We start from the raw sequence: 23,184 nt of genomic DNA, 5'->3' as shown, positions 1-23,184 counted from the left end.
AAAAGGAGCTTTCAGCTGGTTAAAATGATTACAGTTGCGGTAAATGTGGATGGAAGCTATTCTTTTACCATGAGCTTTTATACATCAACAAATGGAAAAGTTATATAAATATTATCCAAAGTCAGCAATGCTCTGTTGTCAGTTCTAATATTTCAAGCTCTTTTTTGTCATTGTCCTGGAAAATGTGTACAGATATTATATGTAAATTGACCCTCTCTCTCCCTGGTAGTAGCAGGGAAGTCCTGGCCGGTTAAACCCCTCTTAAAAAACATGATCACTGGTACTTCTGAAATATTTATACTGAATGTTTACATTTTAATAAATACTGCTACTATACTCGTAACAGGGTGTATGTTTTTTTGTCAAAGAATGCACACAAATAATATAGATTCCATACAGTTGCCAAGTCTGTAACAGTGCAGGTTTTATACAAAACTGAAAGGCTATTCATATCTTACTAAAATGGTAGACAAATTAGAGGTTCTTTGTAAAACACTGCAAGTTTAAGAACAGTGTTATATTTCTAGATATTTTTTTTTACCTTTGGAAGAAAAAAGTGAGTAACAGGAACAGCTTTCTTAAGATGCAAAATAATGCACAACAAAAGCATTGCAGATCAGACTTGACTGTTACTATTCTTTATTATGAATAACATTTAAAATCTGACTTTCACTTCAAAGACTTGGTAGACAAATACCAGTTTAATTTTCCCCCTCATCCTCACATTTCTTTTTAATTCTTCAGTGGGGCTTCCAATTCTAATTCTTTGACAAATCAACAGATTTATTATTGTGGGATAAAATCTGAGCATTGGCAAACCGTATATGTTATGTTGGCTACATTTTATTAGAGTTATCTAAAATAAACTTAAGAAGGTTAAGCTTTTTTCTCAAGATATTTTCATGTTTTTTTAACAATTAGTTCAATGTTGAATGCTTAATTATCATGTAGATTCTACAAAATATGCTGGCTACACAGTTCGAACATTCTACTCACTGCCACAAAGACTTTCATTTACATGATGGCAAACATTTCCCCTGCATAACAAATTAATTAATCTACTTTCTCTTGCAGAATTTCATATTTCTAATATATCTTGATATCTAACATGGGGTTGCAATAGGATACTGGCATAACCCATGTACAAACAGCGCCCTTTATGTCAGAAGGAAAATCCAAAGGAATTCAAGGTGTGTTTTTTTCAATTTACATAAATCTCATCTTTATAATTTGTTTGTATATGGATCTCTTCTTAAAAGGGACAGCATCAATAAAACATTGTTTATATTAGCCATAAGCATGTTTATCTTGCAGTGCAATTCTATATATGTCTACTCAGAAGTAAGCTCCATTGAGACTAACTTCATGTAAGTGTGTATAGGCTTGCAGGTGGTTTAAACTACTGCATCCAGTCAATGTAATGATTTCCACTTCCTCAACAGGACCTCCCCCTCTTCCCTGCCCCGTGTGCGTCCTCCTCAAATCTGTTTCAGGGAACTGGTATAATCCTTAGAACAGATTTAGGGGACATGCAGGGGGAGAACAATCCATTGCACAAGGAGAAATCCTTCTGCTAATGTAACAAGAGACTTAGCACTACATTGAATGCCACCCTTAGTTTTAAATCAGTTTGTGTGATTCAGAGGGCTGTGAGCTCACCAGGTCTCTTGTGGAAAGGCAAATCATTCTGGCATCAACGGGCATGTAGGAATTGCTTCTGTTCCACATCCAGCTACTGGAATTCCCACATTTTCAATATTTTGGAGTTCAGTAACTTGCTTCAATTTACTAATCTAAGAAATTATTTCCTCTAGTTATTTATAATCTGCATTCAAAATTGCAAAGCAATCACAAGCTTTGAATGTGCCATTGTTAATGGTTTTTCACTTACCGAGGATTTTGCTAATATTGGAGTTGTGCATGTCAGGAAAGGCTTGAAGAATTTTTCTGCGTTCATCCTTTGCCCAAACCATAAAAGCGTTCATTGGTCGTTTGATATGTGGCTCGCTGCTACTTCGGCCCCGGGCATCCCTGTAGACTCGAGCCTCAGCCACAGTGGCACCTCCTGTTGGCCAACAATAATACTGCTGTAGTTTAGCTGCAGAGCCATTCATTGCTTTACTTCCTGTAATAGGGCAGGAAGAAACAAGATGGATGCAAACATTATTACATTGTCTGGATTGTGCGACTACTACCTATGTCCTGCTCATTTCAAATTCTCATTTTCTTATTTCAGATCTATGAGACAAAGAAATTATGAATCCACTTATTTGAGTTTGTTCATGTTATTTCTGGTGAGAGTTGTAGGAGCCAATGAGATTGATAAAATTCAGTGATCAGGACGTAGTGAGTTAAAAGTTGGAGCTTATACTTTCTACGCCCTTGGTCAGGGTTGGGGAAACCACAGGTCCATATGTGGCCCTCAGGAACTCTCTCCAGACCACACCCCTCTTCCCAAACCACACCCTTCAATGGGCGTGCTTCACACTCAAGAGTGTTTTTGCCTCAGTGGTATGCACCCTTGTTTGTCTGGATGGACAATAGAGAGAGGGGTTAGAAACTATCCTACTGTGCAAAAATAACATTTACATTTGTGGTTCCACTCACTTTTACCTCTGTCCCTGCCCACTAGTGGCATACGGCACTTTGAAAGTGCCAGAAATGAATGTGGCCATTGGTCTGAAAAAGGTTCCATACTCCTGTTTTGTATATTCCAATAAACAGGAAGGAAAATAATAATTAAAATCCATCCTTTCAAAACAATTTTTTTAAAAAAACTGGTAAAGATATGGAAAGTAGGGCAAAACCAAGTTTTAATCTACACATTACAGTAATGTCCTGCTGTCCATAGCTCTCCTATCTTATTCTGCCATGTGTAATCCTAACCCAAATACTTTGGAAATCACCCAGAATATTTGAATAAATAAAGCTATAGTGATATAGACCTGAGGTGGTCATCATTCTTAATTCACATTTCTTTCACTTAAAAAATGTATCCGAGATGTTTCCGTTCTTAGGAATTAAAATCAGAACTGGTGCTTCAAACTATCTGATCATATATTCAGTGTTTCTTTGCTTATGATGCAGCATGAATTCTGTTGTTACCCACAATAGTTGCATATATGAATGGAGCCTGAGATTCCTTTCATCAGGTAAATTCATCTCATTATCCATTTTATCCATTGCAGGCTAACATGTATGATAGATACATGTAGTAATCGAAGTTATGGCATGCATTTAAGTTCTGAGGCTGGTGCTTTGTGATCCTTGATTGAAATATTTGGAATCATTCTTGATGTAATCTTGAAATACTAGGCTACATATGCACAATAAAAAAGTGACATGAATAATTTTAAATTTGATGTGTGTCAGAACAACAAAGCATATCCCTCACATACAACAACTATGACAGGTCTGAGAAGAAAATGAACTGTATTTCTGATCTCTCCCCTCCAGTTCAAATACATACTGTATATGACAAATCCTCAGTGACTATGAAACGGCAAAGCTTGATGAAACCTAAACTGGTATAAATCAGTGAAGCTCTGTTGACTTCACAGTGGACAGAATGTTTACATCAGCTCAAGATTTGAATCTATATTTTAAATTATGTTGAATCCTAATTCTGCCAAATTGGTGTTTTAAAAAGTCTCTGTACTTTAAGGTGCACAATAATTATTTTTGCTGCTGTTCTATGTAGGCAATTCATTTTTATGGATAAAATCTTAGGATGCATAACTAATATGCTACCTTTTTGCCACTATGCCCACAGTACATTAATTTCATTTAAAATGCACTGACCATACAGGATAAATTGATTTCACTTTGTAGAGTGTTGACAGCCATGTTTATTGTGCAGTGAAATGTAGTGTAGCTTCAAGCTGACAATATCCATCAACACAGGGCAATATGCTGACTGCTGGGCCAAATGAAGACATACATTACCCTAGAAGCAAAACACTTATTTAGATGTGACACTGTCTTCTCCTGAGAATCACCAGGGTAATTTATGAAGCCCTCAATATCATTACTTTAGAACTGACACTAGTTCTGCAATTGCACGCAGATAAAAGACGACAGGTCTGCTGTGAATGTCAGATGTAAAAGTATTTTAATAGTGGCCTAAGTTTAACTACTCTGGCAAGACTGTTTGGCATTTACTAGTCGTAACTATTACTGTGGTATCTCCATAACAACATCAAGTAGAATGAAGTGTAATTGGCACCTAATCCAAACTCAATAGGGTCAAACTGCTATAAAGGTTCAGCAGGTTTTGGACTGAGTTCTGCATAGTTTCTTTCAAAATCATAGCAGTTCTAACAAGATTGTCATCTTGCTGTGTTTTATAATCTTATGGGTGTGAAGCCACAGAAATGCTGCTTGCACATTTATTTTAATATTCCAAATTGTGCAGTAAGAATGGCTGAGTCATTAATCTCAGACATATACAGCTGATATACCAGTGACCTCCTGCACCTGCAAGTGTGTTTCCCTGATATATATATATATATGTATTTATGCAAGGATTTAAGTAGGGCCTTAACTATCGAGCACATGAATAGCACCAAGAGCCTTTGAATTACTGAAAGGTTCAGTTAGTACAAAATACATCTGCTAGATTACTGACTGTCTCCAGCCAAGTAAATAATATCTTATGAGTTGTAATGTGAGTCAAAAATTTTCACCTGAACTTTTTCAGTAAGAAGGGGGACTTGGAGCAGATAATCTCCCTTTCTAGGTTTTCAAGCTTACAAAGCTAGCAAATTTTTGCTTGCAGCAGCAAATTTACAATGTGAACGGAAAAAAGCTGCTGCTGCCACTTTTCCCAGTAAATGCCACCCCCTGAAAATTGCTAAAAAAAATTCTTGACTTCCAAAATTAATCTCCTCACGCACACATACTTTTGCAGCCTGGAAATGGCCTCATGGAAGTGGGGGGATCAGGGCTGTGTCTTTGAAAGAGCTATGTGGATGCCAATCCATCTCTAGGCACAAGTCAAAGTGCTGTTGATTACCAATAAAGCCCTAAATGGTTTGGGATCCAGGTACTTGAAGGACTTTTTACCACATAAGGCTATCTGAACTTAGCAGCCACCCTCAGAGACTTGCCTCAGTGTCCCCAACCATCTGAAGTTAGGCTGGTGGAGCCTTTTCAATTGTGCCTCATCTGTGGAATACCCATCCCAAAGAGCCTCACCTGGCACAGACTTTTAAGTCATTTCCGTGCCAGGCAAAGACCTTTATATTTGTCCAGGTATTCCAGCATTTGGTGTAAGATGATTTTGATTGGTTTTATCTATCTACTGAGTTTTACAGTTTATTTTAATTGTTGTTTCTACTATTTTATCCTGTGAAGATCTCATATATTAATTGTTATTACTTTATTATATGTCAGCCTTGAGGTTTTTAATAATAAGCAGCATAAATTCATTCTAAAGAATAATGTTATCTTTATTACACAGGAAAAGATGGGGAAAGCCTCATGATGACTTTTCCATGCCACCACTAATAAAAGGTGGCACTATACAATGCTTCTGCCCGACTAGCTCCATTTCCTCTTGTGGGAGCTGTTGTTGCTGTTGTAAATCTCCACCTCAAGCAGAAGAATATGATCAGTCATTTTACATATACTGCTTTTGCAAGGTGCACTTCTTTCTATCACAAAACTAGCTCTCAATTAGACCAACATGCAGACTGCCATATTTAACTGTGCAGTGTGAAAAAGCAGCAAATGTCTGAATCCCGATTTGCTGCAACTACATTTCCATGTTTTCTACAGCTGAACTTAAACCTTGAAAACAGGACTTAAAGGGAGATGGGAAAACAAGTCCTTAATGCCCAGTACTGAAAACAATCTAAAGATATTTTTAAAATAAAAATAAAAAATGGATTAAACATTCTCTTCTTCTCCCTGTCCCCAACTCTGCCCAAACTTGCTTCTTGTCTGCTCAATGGCCTGAAATGTTAATCAGGAAAAGTTCCCCCACTCAATTTCGGGTGATTCTCCCTTCCCATTGCAGCTCCCTGCAACACAGCCCACACTGTTCAAGAGCAACCCCCTTACCTGATGGAGAGACTGTGGAGGGAGAAAGACTGGTTGCAGAAGTGGCCTTCTGTTTGTGCAACTTTTGGCCCCAATCTAAAGCATTTGCGTAATAGTTATTTTAATACAAAATACAATGTTATTGGTATTTAAATTATTTAAAACTAAATCCTGGGTTCATTTTATTGTTTATCTACTTGGCAGCTTCTGCCATGGATTGTTCTGTGCTGTAATTCTTTACTGGGGATTGGTGAGAAAGCACAACCAAAAAGAGGTACGTCCCAGAGGGTAAGGGGACACATGGCAGTCAGTCTTCTGGAGACTATACCACTGCCTAGATCCACTCCTCCAATCTGCTGTTTGGACTAGAAGGGATTAGTATGGGGAATGACACAATCCCTTACAGGGGCAGGGGCAGCTATCAGTGGAATGCACTTCAGGTTTTAATCAGAACTTTCAAGGAGTTGTCCAAGGTGCTGAAGTTCAGACCAAAACCCAGAGCAGATTCCACTGCCCCACTAACATGGAGCCACCAGCCACAACTGTTCTGGGTTCAGGTTGCCTGAATCAGCCTATCAGACACCCCAAACTATCTGATTGGAGGTAGGAATGCTTACTCTGTTTTTTTTAAAAAAAAGCATTTATTGAGACCATATTGAGTTTATTACCAAGTCTTTACAATCACTTTGTAATACAGGCTTAATACAGGTAATGACAAACTTTTTTTTCATTTGCGTTGTAATCAAAAATTTGGAATTCTTTAGAGGGACATTTATCAAAGAAAAAGGAGATGATACTCGCCCCCTCTCTTTCAACACAGCATTTACTTTATTTCAGTGTTCTTTTGTTAAGAAACAATTTGTAATTAGAGTCATAAATTATAACCAGACCAAGAAAGTCATGAAACTTCTATCTCCATCTGCCTTGAACAAGCCTACACTTGAAGAATTTGTAAACGAAGCCAGTAAAAGCTTGAACTTCTCTACTTGATCTCTGAGTGAATATTCTTTCCTTGACCCAAAGGCTGCCACGAAAGAATTTGTATTAAAAGAGTTCCTGGAAATAATTAACAATCATGTAATGTGCCTGTGCTCCCAAGCATCTTACCAGTTCAGGAGGCTGTTCAACATACTGTAAATTACAAAAAAGGGCTTCTTTTTATAACTTTTACTATGCTGGAGATGAAAACAAGTATTATTCACTCAAGCTATAGGTACGGGTGGTGGTGGTGGAATTCACAGATACACGATACATGCTTCTTGCCTAAAACAAAACCTAAAACAAAAAGAGCTACTTTGGACTACAATTCATTGCTAAGCAACTTTAACATCAGTCAAATAGAAAATATTTTTGTTTAAAAAACTGTCTATGGAATTTCATGACCTTTTGTTATCTACAAGTTTATTCTGATTTGCAAGTTACAACAGCAAATTATCTAGGAAACAAAAAATGATTAGAAGGTAAATGCAAACTACTGACAGGAGATTTTTAAAAAATGGAAAATTGTAAGGAGGCAAATATTTAGTCTTGGCTCCACAAGCAGTAGGAATGCTGGTAGGAACCCAACAGATTTTTATGGGCCTCCCAATGATGCTTTGAGAACCACAGCTGGTTATCTAAAAAAATTCTTTTCCAAACAGTATGCAGAAAATGCACCCACTGGAGACCAAATAAAAACACTTGTTTGTGTTTAATTACTAACAGGCCACTTGCAAGTGTACTGTTTATAATATAGTTATAGAAAGGGACTTTTACTTCAGAATATAGAATCTGGTTAGGAAGGAATCAAACTCAATGCAAAAGTAGTAAGATTTGGCTGTGTAAATGATTTGAAACTCTGCTTCACAGCTCAGGAAAACCTAGGGCTGCTAGCAGTCATTAGGGATTATCTTTTTATTCCAGTTTCAGTGCTCTCCCTGCTTTGGATGTTACAATACTGCATAAACAGATTGGTGCACAGAGGCTGAAATGTAGGTATGTACTAATACCATAGCCCTAACACATTCACTTTGAAATGACTCCCATCAATTTCAATATGTAGGAATACTTGGTATAACCTCCTGACACCTTGATCAAAAATATTTATTAATTTAATTTATATCCTGTCCTTCCTCCCAGAAGGAACCCAGGGTGGCAAAAAAACCCAAAAAACTTAAAAATAAAACATCTTAAAAATAAGACTTTAAAACATGTTAAAACAAAACCTTTAAAAACATATTAACAAAAAAAAATCTTTTAAAAAACAGCTTTAAAAACATCTTAAAAAGCAAATCCAACAAGGACGCAGACTGGGATAAGGCTTGTTGAAAGAGGAAGGTTTTCAGAAGGTGCCCAAAAGATAACAGGGATGCGGCCTGTCTAATATTTAAGGGAGGGAATGCCAAAGTGTTGGTGCTACAGCATTAAAGATCTGCTTCCTATGTTGTGCAGAACGGACCTCCTGATAAGATGGTATCTGCAGGAGGCCTTTACCTGCAGAGTGCAGTGATTGTTTGGGTATATAAGGGGCAAGTCGATCTTTCAGGTATCCTGGTCCCAAGCTGTATAGGGCTTTGTACGCCAAAACTAGAACCTTGAACTTGGCCCGGTAGCAAATGGGAAGCCAGTGCAATTCTTTCAGCAGCAGGGTGACATGTTAGTGATACCCTGCCCCAGTGAGCAGTCGCGCTGCCGCATTTTGCACCAGTTGCAGTTTCCGGATCAACCCCATACAGAACACATTACAGTAATCGAACCTGGAAGTTACCAGTGCATGGACAGCAGCTATCCACTGGCTTCATTGGACCTTATTGCTATGTCACACTGTGCACAGTAACCAGGCCTACAGTCACTCTTGCTTCAAACAATTTACCTCTTACATCAGCCAAGCCAATATATGAACTTACTATTTTTAGCTTATCCAAAATTGTGTACAGATAGGCTGTCTACATTTTGGTGATCAGCTTCAGCTGAGTTTTCTAAGGATATTACCATCATAGGCCCCAATTTCTGGCAAGGTTGGGAGGATGGAGAAGGCATTGGAGAGGACATTGCCAGCACTAATGAAGGAAATGAAGGTGTGTCTTCAGAGAATGTGTCTTCAGAAGCCTCAAAGCCAGCTACTGGAGTTACTGAGGATGGCTCAGACAGCCTTTCCTTGTCTCAGCTGGCTGGTGAGGACTCTTGCAGGCACCAAGGCCAAGGATAACGACAGAACAGATAAGTGCTAACAAAAACAATGGAACGTCTCAGGCAGAGGAAAATGACTCAGCAGAGTCAGAAACTGGCATGTCTCTAAGATTGTGGAGGAGAGAGAAGAGACTATTACAAGTAGCCCACTTTCATCCACCCCCATTGTAGCCCATGCCTTGCAGCTTGTGCTGAAAAGAGCCTGAATTAATAATGTTAAGTACCCCACCATTTCTGTATGTAAGAAGTAGCACAGCTTGTATTTGCTGTTGTGACAACTCATCTGCTATTACTTCTATATGTCTAGTATGCCTGTTCCTGTTTGACTCCTGGTTTAGGCCTAGCATGAGATGCTAAATCCCTATTCTGATTTCTGGAATAAAGCTTTATTCAGAAAAACCCAGTCTCCAAGTACTGAGTTTGCTTCTCTTGTTGGGAGCCAGGATAATTACCTTCTTTTAGATTCTAGAGCAGCCTTTCCCAACCGGTGTGCCTCCAGATGTTGTTGGACCACAACTCCCATCAGCCTCAGCCAGCATTGCCAATGGCTGAGGCTGATGGGAGTTGTGGTTCAACAACATCTGGAGGCACACCGGTTGGGAAAGGCTGCTCTAGAGTATGTAGGAAAATCTTCCCCAGTGATAATGCTCTTTACCAAGCTATAATGAGTTGCCACTGCAGCACAAGATAGAATGGAGTTTTTGTACTGTATCACATTTTTTTGCAGTAAACATATGAAGTGTGAAAGGTATATTCCCCAGCCCCCATTTCCCCCCTGCCAGCCTCAGCTCTTCTCCCTCCATACCCTGGTGCTTGCATACAAGGTGGCCAAGGGTTTGGCGTGTTTTGCTTTTTTTGGTGGGGAGATCACTTATAGCAGCTGGAGGCTCTCCAGTACATATTGTATTTCAGGAAGTGTGAGGTTGGGAGTCTGCATCAGAGAGCCTTGCCACTAGTGTTTTCTTTTCACCCACTGCTCTACCTGAGCAATCCTTGCAGAGTGGTTTTCCTAATCTTAGGCTTACACTTTTATTATTTTATTTTGTCTTTGGGGAAAACAATGACTATGGCAGCAAGGCTATCCAAAGCAGTCTCCTAGCCGCTGTGCTTCCTAGAATCCTTATGGAGCAGAGGAAGCTGCCTTATGTAACTGTAAACATGTATACAGAGTCAGGGCATTGGTCCATCTAGCTCAGTACTCTCTACACTGATTGGCAGAGGCTCTCCAGAGTTTCAGACAGCTATATTTCCAACCCTACTTGGAGATGCCAGGAATTGAACCTGAGTCCCTCTGCATGCAAAGCAGATAGTCTGTCAATGAACTACAGACCTTCCCTTTTCAGGCTTCTTAAAAGGGCAAACAGATGTTAACTTGGGAGGGAATAGATTCCATGAAGACAAAGGATATGGGATGGTTTATGGTGTGTCTGGAAGTGAGTATGTATGAGATAAAATGGATAAATGGATATGTGAGGTGGCTATAGCCCTGCTCACCAATGTCATGCGCCCAGAGCTTGGAAGTAATTCATTACATTAGGAAAAATGATTGATTGATTTTAGGAACAAGTGGGTAATTTCTTTACATTTTGCTTGTACTAGAACGAGGAGTAATTTCATTACTTTTGAGCTGTAATTGTAACGTTTCCAGTGTTACATTTGGGCATTACTTGGGGGGGAGCAGGGGAAACATTCTGCTCCTCTGATTCATGGATAAAAATCACATGCTTCTGCGCAGCGTTGCTCTTCTCGTTGAGGAGGCAACGAGGAAGGAGGTGGAGAATGAAAAGGGGGGAGTGGAGAAAAATGGTTTTAAAAATGGATGGTGGTGGAGAAGAATGGAGTGGAGGGAGAAAGGAGCTGGAGGGCAAGGAGGCAGTGACAGAATGGACATAAAGAATGAAGAACTGTGGAGGTGAAAGACGATGACGTGTGTGTTTGCACTTGGTGTGAGGGAGTATCCTTCCCTGGCTACTTGGCTGCATTTCCAGTTTTAACTTTTTTGCATCCCAAGGGAAAATGTTTCCTTTGCGGCAGGGCCCGGGAGGAGGTTGAGTGAGACAGACTATGCTTGGTGGCCAAGAGAGAGTGTGAGGGGGGTTTGCACATGATGTGGTGTGCAAAGCTCTGAGCGGTGGCCTTGGCCTCCCTCCCCACCTCCTCTCTGTTACCAACAGAGAGACAAGAGACCACCATTGCTAGCTAGCTGCCCAGACGTAGCAGGGCTGCTGAGAGAGCAAGCAGCAGAGTCAAAAGCCTCCTCACAGCTGTAGCTTTGAGGTGGGCGAGGGGCAGGCAGAAGTTGCAGCAGCAAGCAGCCAGGGTCCTAAAGAGCTGCTGCTTCGAGTTTTCTTTCCTGCCCTTCCTTTCTTCCTAACAACCAGGATGCATCTTTGTCTTCTGAGGAAGGTATTCCCTGGAAGTTCTTTTGTGCAAATTTAAAAAATCCCCCTCCCCATGGCATATGCAAAGAGTTCCAAACAGGCACTCTATTTGGGTTAAATGCCCAAATTCTGTGGTGGCTATTTTTTTTAGCTTGAGTTCTTTGCATGGTTTAGGGTTGGCACTGCAGGAGATGAAGCTTTTGTGCATTTAACAGCTGTGAGGCAGGTAGAAATTAAACGGAGTGAGCCTTTTCTACTATGGAAATACAATTATGGGGAAAGCTTCACCTGAGCACCATGACCATTGCCATTTCCTCCCCCGTTTATGTTTACAATAACCCTGTGAGGTAGCTTAGTGAGACAATATATGCACATAAGCATCAGTTGGTAGTTGTAGTTGGTACAGCATTAATAAAGTATAGCTCCTGAAATGCTGAAATGTATTCTGGTGGAGTCCAGTCCTATATATGTCTACTCTGAATTAAGCCTTGTTGAGTTAAATGGATTAGTATACAGGATTGCAGATTTATTTTTACCTCTGCAAGGAACAGTCAGACATAGAATTTAAGAGACATACATTTCTGAACATGTTTGAAACAGGTGGGTAGGTGGGAAGGGAGTTGTGCTAAAGTAATTGGGTCATCACCATAGTGCCCTTCAGATGTTGTTGGACGACAGTTCCCATCAGTCTCAGACAACATAATCAATTATCAGGGATGATGGAAATTGTAGTCCTACATCATCTGGAGGGCATGTTGACTATCCCTGGTCGGTAAGGCTCCACAAGTAACTTTCGTTGTTTGTTGTAATATTTACAAGAACGTAAGAACAGCCTGCTGGATCCAACCAGTGGCCCATCTAGTCCTGCATCCGGTTCTCACAGTGGCCAATCAGATGCCCTAGAGGGAAGCCTACAAGCAGGACCTGAATGCACGAGCAGCACTCTCCTCACCTGTATTCCCAGCAATTGATATTTAGAAGCATACTGTCTCTGACAGTGGAAGTAGACATAGCCATCATTGCTAGGTGCTGCTGATAGCTTTATCCTCCATGAATTTGTCTAATCCTCTTTTAAAGCCATCCAGGTTGGTGCCCATCACTGCTTCTTGTGGTAGCAAATTCCATAGTTTCACTATATGCTGTGCAAGACTACATTTTTAATTGCAGGAGAAGGGATAACGTTTATACTGGTGGATTACCTTTGATATGTGCATTTTCTGTTTACCTACATTATGTCTCTTAAGTTCTACCTCTGACCGTTCAATTGTGCAAACTTATTTACCCAATGAATTCAATGGGACTTACTCCCAGGTAAGTATGTAGAGGATTAAGTTACCTCTAAGTTATACTGTTGACAAAAAAAAATTACAAAGGCAACTAGCAAAGTACTAAAGTTTGCATTTTTCTTTCATGATAGGGGATTGCCGTATTGATAAAAATGTGTTTTCAAAGTATTAATACTGGCTTACAAAAGAAAAACAAACCACAGATCGAGAGCTTCTGAATGTATAATGGTATAATATTTGGTAATGGGGCTGCATCTAGTTGACCCAAGGACTTCAAAAGAAAAGTACTTGACTAGATGCAACCCCACTACCAAATATTATACCATATTTGGTAACAGGAAAACCTTGACAAGGTATTGTTAAGATGGAATTCAATGAGCAAATGTTTCTGGGTGAAGAGCACCTTAGTTTAAATCTGAAAAATTGTATGACTGATACCTGGAATCCATTTTAATATTTACACAAACTGTAAAACTTTGCACTTTCATGGATGCTAAAATATGCAAATTAAACCCAAATAACAGAATATATAATTAAGAGAGGCGAAACTGTATTTTTTTTAAAAAAAATCAGCACTTGGTTGTGATGCTCTAAAGTAGCATTATTGCAGAGAAGTTGTCTATTTTTCTTATTCCAGACTCCATTCTTTTGAAACATCAACAAGAAGAACCAAAGGAATCCCCTAAGGTCAGCTCTAAGGAAACATAAACCTCTAATTTAATAAACTCTGCTACTGCACTGAAAATGCCTTATTATTGCAACATCCATATGGAGTCAATTGAACATTAATGACTAATCAATCCCTCCCCTTTCTATTCTACTTATAGTGTCACAAACCATGTTTAGATTAGACTATTTCCTGCTTAGGATCGCTCAAGATGTCTTTTGTTCTTCCAGGGCTGCTCTGATGGAGGCAGCTTAAACAAACACAGGGCCCAAGTGGCACAGGAGTTATAAATTGCCATATGTGAATGAACAAAGGGGCCATACTAAAACCTTTTGTGGCATTTGCTAATGTTTTTCATCTGAGCTTAAAAAGACCTAACGACTTTGTGGTGAGCTGATGCACGTGGCTCGTGGCTTTGCAAAATGAAGGAAATTCAAGCCACTTAGATTTCAACATATATTTTCCACTGTTCCTTGAGCTCAGTTTTGATGGCAACGTGTTTACTGTTGTCATAGAATTAAATTTGTTTTACACTAGCGAATATGGCTCTTCTCCCCACCCTCACCAGTTCTTGAGAACAGATTCTTTCACACTGAGAAAAACATTATGCTTATAGAATTATCCTGCTCTGACCATTTGGAAAGCAGAAGTCAAAATCAACTGACTTTCTAACGTAAAGAAAAATTAAAGCATTTTAAACATCTGTCACATCCTCAAGGTTTTATCTGTGATGGATGGTGATTATTTTTTAAACTAAATTCTGAAACCATTTTGAATGGGCTATTTTAAGCTCACCAAAACCAACCAGACAAGTTAAATTCCATAAAACCCTAAGGAATTTTGAGTGGGGCGTTAATACATGTTGCTTGTTTCATGATAAGCATAGACTTCAGTGTAAAATAAATTTATAGTAAAAAGCAATCTTCATTCAAAACATGGTACAGAACATTGCTGGGAGCAGGGCAATTGTTTGCTGCAGGAATGGACAGTACAGTGCTTTTAAATGTCTGTGTTATTATAAGTTAATTTGTAATCTTCCAAGAAGCACTTCTTACTTTTAGGGGCACGTTTGACCTACCTTGCATGTTTAGTCCTGACCTAGCAAACTGAGGAATTACAGTTAATAAATTGTATCCGGTGCAGCTGTTCCACTCACAGCAACAGAAATTCTCCTTCCTTCTCCCCCCCCCTGCAGCTCCCCAGGCATCCTTAAAGTCTGCTCTAGAGGGTTGGGGTACCCTCTGGAACAGATTTTGGGGGGCACACAGGGAGAGGAGAGCAAAGTGAAGTTATGTGTGAACAGAACTCCATTTGTTCAGTGTTGGATACAACCTAATGGCCTGATTCTCGTAGCTTCTCCAGATGTAGTGATGTTTCTCATGCTGACTTCTGGTTGCAAATGCCATATGTAGAGATGTCCATGTACAAGTTGATGACATCTGCAAAACTTTGCATACATCGGCATTTAGCACAATGCTAACAGCCCTCAGCAAGCCCCACTCAGAGTGACTTAAATGTGTTCACAGTTCTGCACAACAGCCTCTGTGCATAGAACGCATAGCAAAGACAGTGCAAGCCACAACAGCTATACTAGTTGTGAGAGTCATTTCTAAGTTCCATATCAGCAACAAAAATGACCTTATTGGCCAAAGCGGGTATAAAAAAAGGAAAATGTATTGCTGGTACCTGAAATATTATGGGAGACAAAAAGAAATATACTTTTTTTTACATCTTTTGGTTTTTTAAGAAATAACTTTCCATTTTCACTTTGAAAAAACTCTTGATAATTGTGTAATGTAAGGAATATGTGGAAAGACTGGTGATCCAGGAGAGGATACTGCTCGTGGAAAGATGAAAGGGTGTGGCCCAGTGGTACAGGACATACTTAGCATGCAGAAGATCCCTGGTTCAATCCCAGGCATCTCCAGATAGATTTGGGAATATCACCTATCTAACACCTAGAGACACATGGCAGGTCAGTATAGATAATACTGAGCTAGATGGATAAATGGTCTGACTCAGTATAAGACAGCTTCTTATTCCAGAAGTCTTCCAACCTCCAAGAGATTTTTGGGAGCTGGTGGGGCAATCAGCCCACCTTCTGTAAGCAGAATTCCACTCGTGGCATCTGGATGCAATCCAAGGATGCAATCCAAGTACAAACAAGAGCTACATAAGACTATTGCACTTAGGGCTGCCAGGTTCAAGGCCTGAGACTGATCCTGTATCTTTAGAAGAAGAGAAAGTCAGCCAAGTGCAGATGTTCTTGCAACCCTGTAATGGGAAACACCACAAGGTGGAATTCTCCCTTCCCCCTGCACAACTTTTAAAGATACAAAAGACCTATTGGAGGCTAGGCCTGGCAACCAAGAGGTCTTTTGTATCTTTAATAATTGTGCAGGGGGGAGGGAGAATTCCACCTTGTGGTTTTTCCCATTACAGGGTTGCAAGAACACCTGCACTTGGCTGACTTTCTCTTCTCCTAAAGATACAGGATCAGTCTCAGGTCTTGAACGTGGCAACCCTAATTGCACTCCAATATTTAATCTATCAATATTAATATTTAATCCTTCTGCCTCCATCTCTCTTCCTCTCTACAAGCTCTTTGCAGTTCCATTTCAACCACCAGATCACTATATCCTACCTTACAGGGATGTTGTGAAATTAAGAAATACAGTTAATTAAGTATTTATTGTTACTTGCTCTGATATCTTGGAAAGAACACAAACAGAATTTAAAAATCAATCAAGCCATGCTGAGCACTAGATACCTCAATATCAGTGTGGTTTGGAAATTATATATAAAGTATATGATCCCTTTAAACGCTACTAGAGTACTACCCTAGCTGGGGTAGGTATGGGGGAGAAATTTGGTTCAGTTCACTTTTAAAGGTAAATCTACGTAATTTGCACTTTCCAAAACAATATTTGAATGGAAAAACCGCCATCCTTCAAAATTCACACTTCCATAAATTTTGCGATGCAGCTCTCCAGCCAAGTAATATGCACTAGACTAGAATGTATATACTAGGGTAAAGTGTGCATAAATATGCATGTATTAGGGAGAATAACATACAAAATGCATTATATTAGAAGAACTTGCTTGAAATAAATGTGTATAAGGAGAAATTTGCACTAAAATTGTGACAAATTTTCATGAGGACTTCAAAAATTGCAAACTGATGTGAAAATGTGGAGAACTGTCCTTAAGACTGGAAAAATGAGAAACTGAGAGGAATCAACATTGATAGATTCACCTATCCCTAATGGGGTGAAGTGGGATGGGAAAGAAAGAAACATGTCCTAATCTCTATATGCATTGCAAGTCTGATTTCACACACTCCTGCAAATAACCACAGAAATCAAGACAGGAGTGGTGCAGTGTAAAAAATTAATTGTGCCTTGTATATAGGGAAGTAGTTCTACAACCTGATCACATGTTGCTTGTGCACATGCAACTGAAGTGGCATCCCATGCTAGACAAACATGGCTTATTATGTTGCTTCACTGACTGTCTTCCTTGCTAATGGAGGGTCACTGAGGATCCTGAAAATACTCCGTATATGACAAGCAGAAACAGTATTAAGTATGGTTGCTCTTACATCCCCAGACCCAGGAACAGAGACCCATCCCAGTTCCTGTGTAATTAGGCAAAGTATTCTTTGGGGTCTACACAAGGACCCTTCTACCATTTCCTGTGTTCCACTGCCTCCATGAAGTGAAGAATAGGATTGCAACTACTCATTTTATACATTCACACATGTATGTGATCACATATTCAGCATAATTATTATAAAATAATTTACCCTCTTGCAGTATATGTCAACTCCCTCTAAAAATCTCCTTTAATGAATGGTGTACATTCATGTTCAACAACAGAGGAATAATCAAGTATACCAACTCTATCATGGCATTGAGAGGGATACCGGGGCCATGTTCACTGCCCCCACCCCCACAATTGTATTCTTGCTGTCCGTATGTTAAGAGAGGGAGATCTGTAAGAATTTGCTATAGGATCCCTCCCCCCATCATTGGGAACCCTGATTTACAGGATTCCCAGTCGGGGGAAGGGCCAACCACACATAACAAGCTCCTCTTTATAGACATTGCACCCTATGTGTGGCCAACAGGAAGCAGTGCTAGGTGGCATGGCCCCACTTTCCCCCTCCATGTGATCACAATCATGTGGGGTTAGACCCAAGTAGGAAATGTGTGAAAACAAATCTGTAAGAAAAACTGGTGGAGAAAAGAAACTCTCTGTAATTAAAACCCACTGAAACTGACTCCTGCAGTCCAGCTAACAGAACAGAGCTTCTGCTGAAGTTTAAGGATGCACAAGACTTCACTCTGAACAACATTCTGTATTACATTTTTCACACAATGAAATAATCCCCATGTTGAAAAAGTGCGCACATGCTTATGTTTGAAGTGATTTGTTTCACCATAAATATACCAGAATACATTTTGCCTGACCTCTGTGCACACAACAAAATAAGCACAGAAACCAGCCAAGAGCCCTTGCAACACAGAGGGGCCCCTGAAGGGCCCTTCCTTAGGTTGGGAGAGTAGTGCCCAGTTCTGCAATCTGCAGCAGTGTCGACTCCCAACCCTGCTGCAGATCGCAGAGAGGTAGCTCCCAGGCACCCCCCTATACAGACCGCATGGGCTTTAATAAACCTGCACTCATGCCCCACCTTCCCCTCCCATTACTGTGAATGCTGTGTACGCATGCCTGCATCAACCAAGATGGCGGTGGAGGCTTCCCTAAGGAGCTGACATCCCTGCCGCCATCTTGGCTGATAGCAGACATGCGTGCACAGCACGCACGACATTCACGGGAGAGGTAAGTAGAGCATGCGTGTGGGCACCATGGGCCCAGGGCAGGCTGGTGCCCAAGGGCCCAGTCATACCTGGCCCTGGCAGAGTCCCACCCCTCTCTTTTATGCATTTAGCATATGTGTGGAGAAAGCATGATGGTCATTATCTGCATATAGGAAAATAACTGAAGCAACCACTAGCTTCAATATGGAGCATGCTAGCAGCTCACTTTCTAACAAGGCCTTGTTTTCTCCGAATCACATTGGAGAAATATGCTGACAATCAGCTAAACAATGGCAACCTCATGCAAAGACTCATCTACATGAAATCATTTTCAATAATAGACAGAGAAATGAGATCCATGTCAAAATGTTGTAGTATGGAGTGTTCCTCTCAGGGCTGGCACCAGACATGCCGGGGCCCTTGGGCACCAGCTTGCCCTGGGCCCTGGTGTGTGTGAGTGCACGACTACCTGTCTCTCACAGGAAGGGAGCTTCTTCTGCCTGCCTGTTCTCTGGGTCCGTCTCTTCTGTCTTTTGTGGCTGTGCAGGCTGCTACACGCGCACATCGCTGCCATCAACCAATATGGCGACGGAGGCTTCAGCCCCTTAGGGAAACCTTGGCTGCCATCTTGGTTAATGGCAGTCCTGAGCACTCAGCCCGTGCAGCCACAAAAGACAAGAGAGACAGGTAGGTGGAGCCAGTGAACAAGTGGGTGGAAGAAGCCCCCTCTCTGCAATCCGTGGCAGCTACTCTGCCACAGACCATGGAAAAGGAGCGCTACTCCTTCCCCACCCTATCAAAAGGCCCCTCAGGGGCCTCTGCGGCTCCAGGGGCCCTCGGCCAGGGACCCGCCCTGGTTCCTCTTCAAGATTCTTCCAGTTTTTCACCCTCCGTCCCCCCCTCAAGTGATCTGCATTCTGTGGTCCCTAATTCCTCACTGGTCTGTTTGGAGGTTTCTCCTTTACTTTTTTTTCTAAAGTTTTTTTTTTACTTTGGAGATTTCCAAGACTGCTGATACTTGTGTGTGGATGGTGTTCTCTTGACTACGGAAGAATCCCAACTCAGAGAATGAGTTTGCTTTTAGTACATAGATAGAATAGTGGTGATAAACCAGCAGTGTTATTAACTTCTATCGGATGCACATACAAAATCAAGCATCACAATATTTATGAGATCTCATGAATATGAGTCAATACCACTGATGGTAATGAAACACCAAGGACAATTTTTATCAGAGCTTGGAGAAGTTACTTTTTTTTAACTACAACTCCCATCAACCCCAGCCAGCATGGCCATTGGATTGGGCTGATGGGAGTTGTAGTTCAAAAAACTAACTTTTCCAAGCTCTGATTTTTATATATATATTTTCCTATTGTAGAATAGTTACTATTTCCTCCACAGGTAATATATATTCTGAAAACAAGGTAATGATAAATGTGAAGAATTTAAACCTCTTTTTGTTTTACTGGAAACCCAAAGCAAGGGAAAATCACTTCAGTGGAAAGGATCAGAGGTTGCGTTAACCTGCCCTCTTAGAGCTTGCAGTCATAGCCAGGATAGCATTCAACTGGCACTCTCTCTTATCTTCATCCAGCTCAACAAAGAACCTTTCTAACCCCCCACTTGCACCAAATGGTATGTCCCAACACCCATGGGTGTATTTTGAAGCAATTGCAACTGATAACTAAATATTAAAATTCTTATTTTCCCAAAGTAGCTCAATATAGTTATAATTAAGGTGATGCACAGGAGAAAGCTTCATCTCTCAGGAAATATTTATTGATGGGTGATATTTATTATTATCACTATAACATCATCATTATCGTCATCATCAACACCTGTGGTAGAGTGAGTACCTGCTTGTTGGAAGGCGAATTTTAACCTCTCAACGTAAGTATCCTGGTAGGATAGGAAAAAATGCACATTTATGCCACTGACACAGGCAATTGTATATGTGGGGTCTAAATACTTTAAAATGTGGTTTCTACTTTAACAAACATTTAGTTGTTCAGTTACCAAAAGACAGGTAAAGAGTGCATGAAGAGCAACGCTTCCAGGGCCTGGTTTTTCAGCATTCCTTCTGAAAATATTTCCTTGCCTTCAGTTGGCTTTTTCTGTTCCATTATATCCATCTTCCCTCCCTCAACTGTCATAGCAACTCTCCCAAATATTTATATGCGACAGATACTAGCTACAGGAGTCATTTTTTCTCTGTATTTTATGAACCGCTGTCACAAAAGCAGACGATGCTTTGTCATGCATGTACTTCCTGCTGTTTACACCTCAGCAGAGTAGGGTGTTAAACAAGTTACCTCACAGTTTTGGATTCTGTTGGCGGGCTGCCATGATTGATCGGCTTGCACAGCACACAGTGTCTGTTTCACTCTTTCGTTTTCTTTCTCTGCTTCTCCTGACAGGTCAAAAGCTAACCTTTTCTTCTATTTCAGACAGAATTGTTTTTGCAAGTGGAATTTTGCTGCTCACGCTTATACAAAAGCAGTGGCTGTTACTTGAGTTATGTGGTGTTCATTGTTCTGAGAGCCAGTTCAAATGTTACATGGAAGCTGAACAAGAAGAACTTGAACTTTCCTTGTCTTTGCCTAGCATATGGTAAGCAACATGAGCATTGTGGACTTCTGAGGACATATAGTTATCTTCTGAAGAGAGGTTTATCTGTTTACACTTTCACATAGAGTGCCAGTGACATCAGAATTTTAAGATTAAAATTAGGACACCTGTTATAACGTATGTGACCTTTTCCTGTTGGGTGCCAAGCAAAGCTCTAAGAAAATCACCCTTAAGTGATGGGATCAGCACGTGACAACTGGGACAACACTGCTAGCTATGATTGAGAAGCACAGAATCATAGAATCATAGAGTTGGAAGGGGCCTATAAGGCCATCAAGTCCAACCCGCTGCTCAATGCAGGAATCCAAATTAAAGCATAGCCAACAGGTGACTGTTCAGCTGCTTCTTGAATGCCTCCAGTGTTGGAGAGCACACCACCTTACATAGCCTTACAAGTAGTCTGCAAAACAACAAGCCCACAAGATGTCTACAGTCTGTCCTACCAACATATATGTGAGTTTAAATGTTATTTCTTGGTTGTGGGGGGGGGATCAATAGCCTTAGATCTTCTAAACATTTCTTATTTAAAAAGTTGTTCCGAGAAAAGAATCCCCAAAGTGGAAAATTTTGTTTGTTCACCGCCCTGAGAGCTATTTCGCTAAGGGCGGTATATAAATTGAAATAATAAAATAAATAAATAAATAAAATGTGGTGATTTGTATTCCTGATCTTGATGTTACTTAAAAGGGCTAGATGTTATGCCTGATCAGAACATGACCAGGGGATGTGAGGCCATGCACACCACCCCAACATCCCTGGTGTGCAGGCTCTCCCTGTTCCATCCCCATACTTTTTTGTATTGAGTGGGAAGTTCTGAAGGTGGTTCCTAAGTGCATTCCTTGATTGTACTAAAAAGCCTCCATGCAGAATTCCATTAGGAACTCTGATAACGTTTTCACAATCATGGGGAGGCTTCTAAGTGTGTTCAACTTAGGCAGCCCCTTCAAAACTACCCAGTCAATGAAGAATGATTGGTGGTGAAGACTATGCAGGTGGCCATGCTCGCCTTCCATAGGTTGAAAATTTTAGCACCTGAACAAAGGTAGAATAGTGATGGGGAACCTGAGGCCTGAGGGCCAAATGTGGCCCTCAGGAAATTCCTCAGATCACATAACTCCCCAACCATAAACCCAACCACTTCTTTTGGTATCTTTGCTAGCTTGAATATGTTCTTGAACTCTGCCAAATCTTCCCTAGATGAAGGATAGAGAGGATTGTGTGAGCGTGTGTAGAAACTAGTCGACTGTACAAAGTAAAATTAATTGCTCTATTCACTTTTGCATTTGGCCGCACTGGCATGGGACCCCCAAAAGGTTGCCCATAAGGGAATGTGGTCCTTGGACTGAACAAGGATCCCATCCTAGGCTACCAAAATATTAAACAATCAGGCGAACAGTTGCATATAAATCTTTCATGGTTGGTCCCCTTTCATATAATCTAACCAACCAATGAGAAAACAAAAATTCTTTTGGCCCAAACTGGAAACTGTTTACTAGGATGTGCCTTTTATCTGTATCTTTGCTTTTTCTAAAATTCCAATCTGTTCCTGAGTTGGTGCTCTCTTGGCTTTGATTTGTATTTTAGGTTCCAACCACTTTCTATAAAACAAAGATATGTTCACTGTAATGTGGAATCTGAAAATGTCTATAACTTTTCACCCTTCTGGCCAAAGTGGATGAATTTAACAGGCACAGTATGTCCTCTGTGCCAGTGTGAATTAAGCCTGACAAATAGGTCCTGGGGGGAGTAAAAGGGATTCACTTTTCTCTATATCTATGGGGGTAGGAAGGGGGTGTGTCTCTTACCTTAAAATATTTGAGATGTGGCCAAGTGGTGCATAGTCTCGCTTGTATATTTTAAAAAACTTTACAGCTTCACACCAGCCTGTCTTTCCGTTGGTTTTTTGTTTCCTCCAATAGGCCTTTACAGGTCTCTGATAGGTGTTACAGTGTGAGGCTATCTAGAACAGTGCCTATGGCATTCTGAAGAATTCTGTTTTTTCTTCATTTTGTTAAAGTAGAGCAACATAGGAATTTTTAAAAAATATGAATAAAGCTTTCAACTTAAAAAAAATCTCTGCTGCTGTGCTTTAACAAAAAACACATCTGAGCTCTTCAGTTCTTCACAGGCAACATTTTGGAAAACCTGATTTCTTGCAAAGCCCACAGCTTACATACGTAGAGAAACAGAGA

At 40.4% G+C, this 23,184-nt stretch overlaps 1 protein-coding gene across 26 annotated transcripts in view; it reads right to left on the bottom strand.

The window, feature by feature from the left end:
• The window catches only part of SOX6 (SRY-box transcription factor 6), a 765,761-nt gene that overhangs the window by 21,451 nt on the left and 721,126 nt on the right, over nucleotides 1–23,184 (bottom strand). For 24 of the 26 annotated variants that reach the window (XM_061610274.1, XM_061610275.1, XM_061610270.1 and 21 more), the window contains one exon: nucleotides 1,892–2,125. In XM_061610274.1, the coding sequence (XP_061466258.1) occupies nucleotides 1,892–2,125 (234 nt within the window). The remainder of the gene's footprint in view (nucleotides 1–1,891; nucleotides 2,126–23,184) is intronic. The other 2 variants (XM_061610282.1, XM_061610281.1) reach the window with 1 other exon arrangement.

The sequence above is a fragment of the Rhineura floridana genome, chromosome 2 (assembly GCF_030035675.1).
Source record: "Rhineura floridana isolate rRhiFlo1 chromosome 2, rRhiFlo1.hap2, whole genome shotgun sequence".
NCBI lineage: Eukaryota > Metazoa > Chordata > Lepidosauria > Squamata > Rhineuridae > Rhineura > Rhineura floridana.
The sequence above is the reverse complement of the archived record's forward strand: the minus strand, read 5'-3'. Positions and strand labels throughout refer to the sequence as shown.